This window comes from Neltuma alba, unplaced genomic scaffold, assembly GCF_004799145.2.
Source record: "Neltuma alba isolate B1F8T4 unplaced genomic scaffold, ASM479914v2 tig00003406_pilon, whole genome shotgun sequence".
NCBI lineage: Eukaryota > Viridiplantae > Streptophyta > Magnoliopsida > Fabales > Fabaceae > Neltuma > Neltuma alba.
Window position 1 is genome coordinate 64797 of NW_021633271.1, and position 10122 is coordinate 74918.

Here is a 10122-nt window from a genome sequence, read left to right on the forward strand (position 1 = left end):
CGGAAAAATATCCTGAAAATTGTAAAATTTTAAATCAGTTTTCTGATAACACTTTCTAACAACAATTAAATTACAAATAACAACACATTTTTATGAAAATATCTTATTGAAAATTTTACAATTTTCAAGATTTTTTTTTATCATTCTCCCTATTATCTTTTTCAGAATTATAATAAATATTTTTATACCGCATACTTAAAATTTGTTATTTTAACGATCATAATTTTTTATACCTTATTTTAATCATGATGATTGTATTGATAGTGATATCCACTCTCTCTTTTTTTTTTTTTTTTTACCAGCAATGATATCCATTCACCTACTTTACATTACTAACTTTTGAATGATCGGACGGTGTATAAAATTATTACTACTTAAGTTGTTAATATAAAATCTAATTAATTAATTTAAAAAAATTAGATATATTAATTTAATTAGTTAATATGATATTTTTTATAAAATACCATAATTTTCCTCTTTAATTCTCTTCCTCTCTCTCATTATACTTAATTATTGTTGCAAAAAATATCAATAAAGTTAATTTAAAAAATTGATAAATATATTAAATAAATCTTACATATAAAATCAATATTAACTCTAAAATTAGTCTTTAGATTAAGAACAGGAAGAGTAGTAAACATAAATTATTATTATTATTATTATTATTTTTTGGGGCCAGAGCAGCGAGCTAAACTGAAATCTTCAGTAAATGTTAGTTTACCTGGAAAGGACGAATATCCCGAACCCTCTCAAGCAGGACAAATGTAGAAATAAGGGTATTGTGGTCATTCGACTAATCATTCAGGTACCTACCTTCAGCACACGGCATACCGCTTGCTCAGTTCACGCACTGAACATTTGGAGCTCTCTGTAATCACAAGTGAGACTCTCCTTGTCCAGATTCTACCTGGTACTGAATTCTCTCTTTATAATTCTCATATCCTTTTCTCTGAGCTCCTTCTGCCTCTTTTTTGCTGCACTGCTATTCGGAAAAATTTGGACGTTTATAGTTATTGGATGATTGATATCTGGTTTCTTTCTCCCAGTGATTTTTGCTGTTTTGCTTCGGCTTTGAGACTTATAGTCATTTGAAACTTATGCTCATCGGCAGAGGGATGAGAAATCCGAAAAACTACCTGCTTCTACTTTTCTTAATTAACTAAGGTATTTCTTTTTTCAAGGCTTGGTCAAAGTCGCTATGATCTTTCGCCCAATGGGGTGATAAATTGTGTGTCGAGCAGAAATGGGTGCGGCTTCAATTCACCACTTAATATTTAAATAGAGAGTGAACCTCGGTTATGGTTATATAATTTTCTTTGGGGACTATGGTGACCATGCTTAGTTCTGAAGTTGTGTATGTTCATTGTTTTGCAAAAATCCGCAGGACGCCTTTATGTTTATTTTTGAAGTTGATGGTCATGGCTTTTACAGTTGTATTCGGGGAATCATCATGTTTTTGTAGTAGTATTTGGGTCACCCTTGTATGTTTCTGAAGTTGTTCATGTTTCTGGTCTTTCTGCAAATTGGATACAGAATGAGATGAAACTTCTATGATCTTTAACTTCTGTTCCTCTTATGGTTCTTGCAGTGGGTATCTAGCTCATAATTTCATTGGTCCATTTAGTTCCTTGAAGATATGATTGTCTCTGCTCTTCTCACTTCTCTTGGGATAAACACAGCTCTGTGCGTGTTATTCTTCACATTGTACTCTGTATTGAAAAAACAACCCTGTAATTATGAAGTTTATATGCCACGCTTGCTAGCCGAAGGAACCTCAAGGCGGAGAAGTCATTTCAACTTAGAAAGACTGGTACCTTCAGCTGGGTGGGTTGCAAAAGCCTGGAGGCTTTCTGAAGACGAGATATTGTCGTCATCAGGATTAGACGGGGTGGTATATATGCGTCTTATAACCTTCAGGTATTTCATTCTCTTCATGTGGTGTTTTTCTGAGCATATCAAGATTGATGAGTAGCTAAATCAAAAGTGGAGCCGGTGTGTGCAAACATTTGGGGTAGCTCTTAATTCTTTCCCTTTTCCTGTTAGATCCTTGTTGTTGCGGGTAGAGTAGTTATTGTCATATAAATTTAAAGCTTAACTAAAGGTAATGTTACAACAGAAATTAGTTATTTAGACTGTGTTGGACTCCGTAACTTGCAGCTTTTTACTTCACAGACCATTAAAAAGATGTCCTTATTTAGACTGAGTTACTTGTTTTCTTGAGTGCAGTTTGAAAATATTTTCTTTTGCTGGGTTTATCGGAATCCTTGTGCTTCTTCCAGTAAATATCTCAGGAGATGCACTAGTAGGATTTGATTTTGCCAATGTGACAAGTAGCTCCTTGGACATTTTCACCATATCAAATGTGAAAAATGGCTCTAACTGGTGAATACTACCTCAAGATTTATTTTGGTTTTTTGGTTTTACTGAAGCAGTGCTTGGGTTACTTGCTTCTTAGGGGACTAGCGTCTGTATTAGATATTTATCCTCCGTTATCCTTATGTCAGGCTGTGGATCCACTTCTCGGCGGTGTACTTTGTTACTGTATTCATATGCTTCATGCTTTATAAAGTAAGTTCGTGCACTCATAACTTGTGCAACTATAACATCAACCATGATAGCTAGTTCCCTTTACGTCAGGTATAAATTATGGTGTTACCTGATGAGTAGTAATATCGAAATATCTTTTGGATGTACATTCCATCAATTATCAGGATAACGATTGTTTCTTGATTTTACATAATTTGAAAGTACGAGGACCCCCCCTTCTCCTGTGTCCCTTTATTAATTGAAGTATGAAATAAGTGTCATAATAATCAACAATGAATACCAAAGCCAACACTTGAGCCAGATACTTATCCGCCATCACTCCATGTTATTTTATTCTACAGGAATATAAATACATATCTGCAAGAAGGATTTCTTATTTTTACTCATCCCCACCTCAACCACACCAATTCACCATCTTAGTTCGCAGTATTCCTACTTCATCCAGTTGTAGTGTCAGTGAGAGTGTCGAGAGCTTCTTCAAAGAGCTTTACCCTGCTACATATTTATCGCATGTGGTTGTTCGTCGCACAAGCAAAATTCAAAGTCTCCTGGTGAGCACTGCCTCTGATTTAACTTCCTTTTTTTTTCATTAATTTTGTCTTTACACCTTCCTGGAAACCTGAATTATATTCTTCATTTGGGTAACAACATAGTTTTGAAGGGCAAATACTTGAAAATGGGAGTTGTGCCTTGATGTCCATGTGCATTATGTGAGAGATAATCATATCAAGCAAGGCAAAACACATGAAAAAAAAAAAAATTCCTGAATACTTCAAATTCTGTCATGACATAATGTCCACATCCGTACTTCTTAACACACGTCATGTCTAAACTTAAGGTCTCAGAACCTTGTGCATTATTCTGAATGTTTGTGCCCTTAATTTCCATAGTTAAATGTCATATACTATACCATCCGTTTTTTAATGGTTTACTTTGGTTTTATGTGGATCATTAATCATTTTGTAATATATTATTATTTAAAGACTGGAGAGTGGGTGGTGATGACATCTTATTAAACCATTTAATAACTACTGGTTACTAAGTTCTCCTGGTATTTTTCTTTCTGTCACATTATCACATCTGAGCATCATAGTATTGTGATTAAGTTTTCTATGAGATCGTCCATAAGAGAATATCTTTTTTCTGGAAAAGACATTACCTCAGATATTTTGCTACCCATGTTTAGCATTATTCTATTGTTGATTGAATAGCTTGGCTAATGACCAAACTATTTATGCCATTATGCATAAAGGTAAGTGCTACATTGTCGATAATAACAGGTTCTTTGATGCTGAATGTGCTATTTCAAATTTTCCTATTGTAAAATTCATTTGCCTCTTTTTATCTAGAATGAAGCAAAAAACTTAGGTAAAAGACTTGGTCAACTACAATCAGATCCCTCTCAGCAACAGCACAGGCAAGGTGGTTTCTTTGGACTTTTTAAACGCAAAATTAATCTTAGGGATCACTATGAGAAGAGGTTGGAGGACATTGAAGAGAATGTAAGACTGAAGCAATCAGAGGCTTCATTGGCAGGAGAAGTATGTGGTAATCTTTATGATAGTCAAAACAAGAGCAAAAAATATTTTATCAATTATCTTTAGTCTTGTTTTAAGTGAGTTGTTTTTCTCTTATATGTGTTGGCTGAACCACAAAGTGCATACCTTTTAACTACTTTTTTCTTTAACGTTAAAGGAGACTCGAGCTGCCTTTGTGGCCTTCAAGTCCCGTTATGCTGCTGCAGCTGCTGTCCGTCTGCATCCAGCAGTCAATCCCATTGAATGGATTACAGAGCAAGCTCCAGAACCCCATGATGTCTACTGGCCCTTTTTCTCTGAATCATTTATGCGAAGATGGATTTCCAAGTTGGTAGTTATAGTTGTCTTCATCGTTTTCACAATATTGTTCCTTATACCTGTCTTAATTGTGCAAGGCCTTACCAACCTGAGCCAGCTGGAAGTTTTGTTTCCCTTCTTGAAAAGTGTTCTCACCATGTAAGTCATATGAACAATTTTTCTATAACCACTCTCTCGTGTATTTTACCTTCTTGTGTTTCCCCTTTAAGCATGATCTCACGTTAGATTTATTGCTTAAAGGAATTATTCTCAGCATTATATAAAGCACGATCAAAGAGATACTTGACTGTTCCTTCAGTATACACTTTTAGTCATCAACTGAAAGTTGGAGATCATGGATTTTATGCTGTCATGTTGTCCTGGGTAATTCATTGTAGATTAGATCTTGAAGGGCCTTAACCAAGAGATCAAAGTGGAACTTCATGCAAAAGGAAAATTAATGTATCAAATTGCCATTTCCAATTTGAAAGAAACAAATGTTTCATGAATATCCATGGTTATGAGGTTTTTGATCTTGTTGCCTGCAATCTACCTCCCATGATAGTTTGAGCACGTGTAAGCATGGGTTCTCATAATGGATAAGGGATTTAATTTCTTGAATATTCGTCAAGAAATTGTTGGAGACCTCTTTACCAGCTGTATTTGACGTTGAATTTTCATGCCACTAGAATCCCCCTCCTATTATTTCATTTCTGTCTTGTCTTAAAAGCAATGCGTGTGCATTTTCTGTCTTGTTAAATTCTTTCTGACCATGTTGACTTGCGGTTTATCAAATATGTGACCTACAATCTGCTAATATTACCTTTTACGTTTCTGTTCATTCAGTTGACCCAAAAAACCTATGAATCTGCTTGCAGAACATTTATCAGTCAAGTAATTACAGGATACCTTCCCAGTCTCATTCTTCTATTGTTTCTGCAAACGGTGCCTCCTGTCATGGAGTTTCTTTCCTCCATTCAAGGGTACATCTCACACAGTAATATAGAAAAGAGTGCATGTAATAAAGTCCTGTGGTTCACAGTATGGAATGTGTTTTTTGCGACTGTGTTTTCTGGATCAGTTCTATATCAAATGTCCATTTTCCTTGACCCCAAGGCCATTCCTCAAAAACTAGCGGTAGCAGTTCCAGCACAGGTTAGCCAAAGCTTTTCTTACGGTAAATTTTCCTTAAACGTCTGTTCAAATTAATTTCAAGTACTTTGAAAGTTCTTACGGTAAATTTTCCTTAAACGTCTGTTCAAATTACTTTCAAGTACTTTGAAAGTTAATATATTTTTGTGCGAATATGTCATCTGATTCTCGCATATTTTTAGGTGTTTGACCATTTGAAGGGATTGTTATTTGTTAAGAGCCCATTACAACATTGGTGGTCAAGAACTTTCAAAGATTGATTGTTATGGTTGACAATCCTACTATCCTTACCTTTTACTCTAGTGGATTAGGCTACCTTGCTTCTTAAAACCTGATCTATTGTAACCCGTCCTTTTACCCAAGTATAAGTTATAATTATATAGTCTTCCGAATGAATTAACCTACTCTTTCATGTAAAAACGTTTTGAGAATGTTTAAAATATTCAGTGATTTCGTAAGCACCTAAAATGAAAATGACAGCACCGCAATTTTATTAAAATTCTGAATTCTGAAATTGCCAGTTAAAACCTCAGTACAGCAAGAATCCTGCTGAAGGTTTTATTCAGCAGTCCCTTGTATCAGTTTCTCTGATAGTTAAAAATAGTTTTAACTCTGTTCTCGTTGCTTACAGACTATTTATCAGTTTGGTAATTCATATAACCATTGTATGTGCAAGACTATAATGTAATTTACAATACGTTTGATATTTCTATGTCTTCCTTCTAATGCCATCAATTTTGACCGCAGGCATCATTTTTCATTGCTTATGTCGTGACATCAGGATGGACAAGCACATCATCAGAACTTTTCCGGATGTTTCCTTTAATTTGTAGTTTGATTAAAAGGCCTTGCGCATCGGAAGACGACGAATTTGAAGTTCCATCCTTTCCTTACCACAAAGATATTCCAAGAGTACTTATGTTTGGACTTCTTGGAATTACATATTTCTTCTTAGCCCCACTAATTCTACCATTCCTCTTGATCTACCTCTGTCTTGCATACATAGTATTTAGGAACCAGGTTAGCATTTCTTAATATGTTGGTTTTGAATTCTTTCTATTTCTAAAAGTTGAGATATTTATTTCTCTAAGCTGATATAATTAGTCATACTTGAGATCCCTCTGACTCATTCCCGAAAGAAATGGAAATACCTACTTGTCACTTCTGCTAGGAAATTTGAATAATTACTTTTATGCATATTATTATTGGTTTAATTAATTATATTAAACTTGAAATACTATGTTTGGGAGATGTCTAAGATGGTTTGAATGTATTGACAGCATTGTTTTTCCAGGAAAATATTTGTGGTGGTTATTAGCATAGCTGAACATGTAATAAAAACCCTAGGCCTCATCTATCGTTTGTAATGAAGTACCGTATTCCTGGAAGAGCAAATAACCGATTTTTAATTGATTATGGAGTCTCTGTCAGTGTTAGTCATTTTGATCATGAGATTGAGACGGGGGGAAATAGGTTTTGATGTGGATTATACTGACGTTCTCTGCCCGTGTATATTGCAGTTCATAAATGTATATGCACCCAAGTATGAAACAGCAGGGAAATTCTGGCCTATTGTGCACAATTCCATGATCTTTTCTCTTGTACTCATGCACATCATTGCAGTGGGAATTTTTGCGCTGAAAAAACTCTCTACAGCATCCTCCTTGATGATTCCTTTGCCTATCATTACTCTTCTCTTTAATGAGTACTGCCGAAAACGGTTTCTTCCCATGTTTGTTGCATACTCTGCAGAGGTATGTTTTCAACCCACAACGCGAAATCTCTATAAGTACATGAGAGTAGCTGCATGTTGCATTCAATTAATTATTCAACTGTGATCTTGACTTCGGTTTGTGTTTCCAGACTCTGATCAAGAAAGACAGAGAAGACCCAAATGATGCTACAATGGATGAGTTTTATGACAAATTAATCATTGCTTATAGGGACCCTGCTTTGCAGCCAATTCAGTCACCTTCAGACACCAGCACTCTTCGGACTCCCCTTATATCTTCTTGAATTTATATGAGGCACAATTTTTTTACCATGCCTGAGAAGGTTTTTTCCTTTTTTTTTTTTACTTTTGGGTTTTTTGTCAGTATGCCTGAGAAGTTATTTGTTTGCTGTTTTACTGTATATGGCTGTAGAATAGGTTTTTTTGGTAGTGAAAGAACGTTAGTGTGGATTGTTTATTCAAAGATTACTGGTCTGAATACCTAGTAGTGAGAAACCCAACTCAAATCAGCTTCTTTAACTCTAGATTCTAAACAATGGAGCAAATTATTTATTTTTGATTATAGCTTGTACCTTAATAATCTTCAGGGTTGCTGATGTTGTGAAATAATGCAATATGTGTGTCAAATAAAGTCCCACATGGGAAAGATGAGAAGAAGTCTAAGTGTATAAATGAGATCAAGCATCCTTGGGGGGGTAAATGGGCCAAGAGGGAAGTGGGCCTCGCGCACACAACAACAGGCCACCAGGAGGGAAACGCAGTTGTAAACCGGCGATTTCCCCCCCTGCGCGTGAATTAAACGCGGTAAAGCCTCATTTTACGAAAATTATTTTAAACTTTGTTGAATATTTTTTAATAAAATTATGCTTACCAGAAAAGCCTTATTTTGGACCTGTTAAAAGTCAAGAGGCTTACTGTTTCGTTTTGTGGCCGACCGGACGCGTCTCGCGGGGTGTAGGCGAACGTTGTGTGCACCAACGTTCGCGTCGTTCCGTCTCCAACGGAACCTTACGTTGCTTCGGTCGTACCCGCTCGGCGAAACAGAGGGATGCGTCCTCCGGTGATGTGGCCATTCGCGCCTATATAAGGGACTGTCCAGGCAGCGTGAAAAATACACTGTTCCATCCTCTTCCTCTTCTCTCCCGCTGTGTTTCCTGTTACAATCGCTTTCGCTGTTCTGCTACCTTGCTTCGCAGGAAGGGTTCGTTTGATCCTGGGGAGTGCCGCTGCCTGTTACACCGAGGGCTGCGGAATATCTCTCAAGGACAGTGTCCTTGTGACGCGACTCGAACCGGATTTGCTGTTCCTCATTTGCTGCCGCCAACAATCTTGAGAGATATCCTGAACAATGGCTGCAAACAACGACGCTGCTGGCTCCAGTGCTGTTCCTGTCAGCGTTCCCCTGAACGTCCCGGCAGCCATACCGCTTCCTAGGCCATTCCCTGACACATCCAAGATAGAAATGTTCGATGGAAGCAACTTTAGGCGGTGGCAAGAACGTGTCTACACAATTCTGGACATGCATGGAGTTGTCAATGCGCTGACTCAATCAGAACCTGCTGCAGATGCTGATCAAGGACAGAAGGATATGTGGCACCAGGCCAACAAAGTATGCAGGCACACTTTGATCAGTACACTATCTAATGATTTGTTTGACATCTACAGCGTCTACAAAGAGGCCAAGCAAATATGGGAATCATTGGTTCTCAAATATACTGCTGAGGACGCTGGGAAGCAGAAATTTGTGGTCGGAAACTTCTATAGGTGGGAGATGACCGATGACAAAGACATCAAGCTTCAAATCAATGAATACCACAAATTACTGGAGGAACTTCGGGCTGAAAAGATCAATCTTCCTGACGAGTTCATCGCTGGGGTCCTGATTGAAAAGCTACCAACCTCATGGAACAACTACAAACAACAACTCAAGCATAAACAGAAACAATTGTCGCTTACCGGCTTGATCACTCACATCATCATTGAAGATACCAACAGAAGGACAATACAAGCAGCGAAAGAGAAAGAGACGGCTGCCAAAGCAAACCTAGTGGAAACAAAACCACGCAACAAGAGGTACGACCCTAACTCAAAGAAACAGAAAAATAAGAAACCTGATTACAAACCCAAAGGCACTAACTCCAAATTCAAGAAGAAGGGCAATTGTTTTGTTTGTGGCAAACCTGGACATTATGCAGCACAGTGCAGGAAGAGGGCTAAGGGAAGTTTTCAAAAGGATGAAAATCCTCCCAAGCCAAATGTGAATTTGGTTGAAGGAGATGACAGCGACAATGATGAAGTAATTGCTGCAATGCTTTCTCAGGCCCTCCTCATCTCTGATGTGAGAAAATGGGTGGTAGACTCTGGGGCTACCAAGCACATATGTGCAAACAGGGAAATGTATACCTCCTTCGAAGAAGGGGAAGATCAAATTTATCTCGCTGACTCCCGAACTGCAAAGGTTCAGGGAAAGGGAAAAGTGGTGCTGAAACTCACATCTGGGAAGTCTCTAGTGCTAAATGATGTTCTGTATGTGCCCGATATGAGAGCAAATTTAATTTCTGTGGCTCTCTTGGGAAAGGCTGGGGTGAAAGTGTCATTTGAGTCTGACAAAATTGTGATGACAAAGAACAATGTTCTTGTGGGGAAGGGTTACTGTAATCAAGGTCTCTTTGTACTGAGTGTCGATATGAATGATAATGCATCTTCTTCTGTTTACTTGGTTGATTCTTATGATCTATGGCATGCTAGATTAGGGCATATTAATAGGAAATATATCAAAAGGCTGCAACACCTTAAATTAATTTCTGAAACTAAAAGTAATAATATTGGTAAATGCGAGATTTGTGCAGAAACCAA

At 37.2% G+C, this 10122-nt stretch overlaps 1 protein-coding gene across 3 annotated transcripts; it reads left to right on the forward strand.

Moving 5' to 3' along the window:
* Nucleotides 1–834: 834 nt before the first annotated feature.
* On the forward strand, nt 835–7747 carry LOC114741473 (CSC1-like protein At1g69450). 3 transcript variants are annotated; one of them, XM_028929754.1, is made up of 11 exons: nt 835–910; nt 1764–1917; nt 2227–2382; nt 2505–2568; nt 2889–3098; nt 3897–4088; nt 4243–4541; nt 5261–5537; nt 6282–6554; nt 7055–7288; nt 7398–7747. In XM_028929754.1, exons 2-11 carry the CDS (start codon nt 1898–1900, stop codon nt 7548–7550), a joined length of 1878 nt encoding a protein of 625 aa, XP_028785587.1. In that variant the 5' UTR covers nt 835–910; nt 1764–1897; the 3' UTR covers nt 7551–7747. The 3 variants fall into 3 exon arrangements, with proteins under 3 accessions (XP_028785587.1, XP_028785586.1, XP_028785588.1); XM_028929753.1 differs by having other exon boundaries at nt 842–910; nt 1589–1917; XM_028929755.1 differs by lacking the exons at nt 7055–7288; nt 7398–7747 and having other exon boundaries at nt 842–910; nt 1589–1917; nt 5261–5559; nt 6282–6458.
* Nucleotides 7748–10122: the final 2375 nt, after the last annotated feature.

What these genes read in the sequence shown, in the direction of transcription:
- LOC114741473 (XM_028929753.1), top strand. Translation starts at nt 1,637, where the DNA reads ATGATTGTCTCTGCTCTTCTCACTTCTCTTGGGATAAACACAGCTCTG. An exon ending in GCAAAATTCAAAGTCTCCTG is followed by an intron (nt 3,099 to 3,896) that starts GTGAGCACTGCC and finishes CTTTTTATCTAG; the next exon opens with AATGAAGCAAAAAACTTAGG. An exon ending in CGGTAGCAGTTCCAGCACAG is followed by an intron (nt 5,538 to 6,281) that starts GTTAGCCAAAGC and finishes TTTTGACCGCAG; the next exon opens with GCATCATTTTTCATTGCTTA.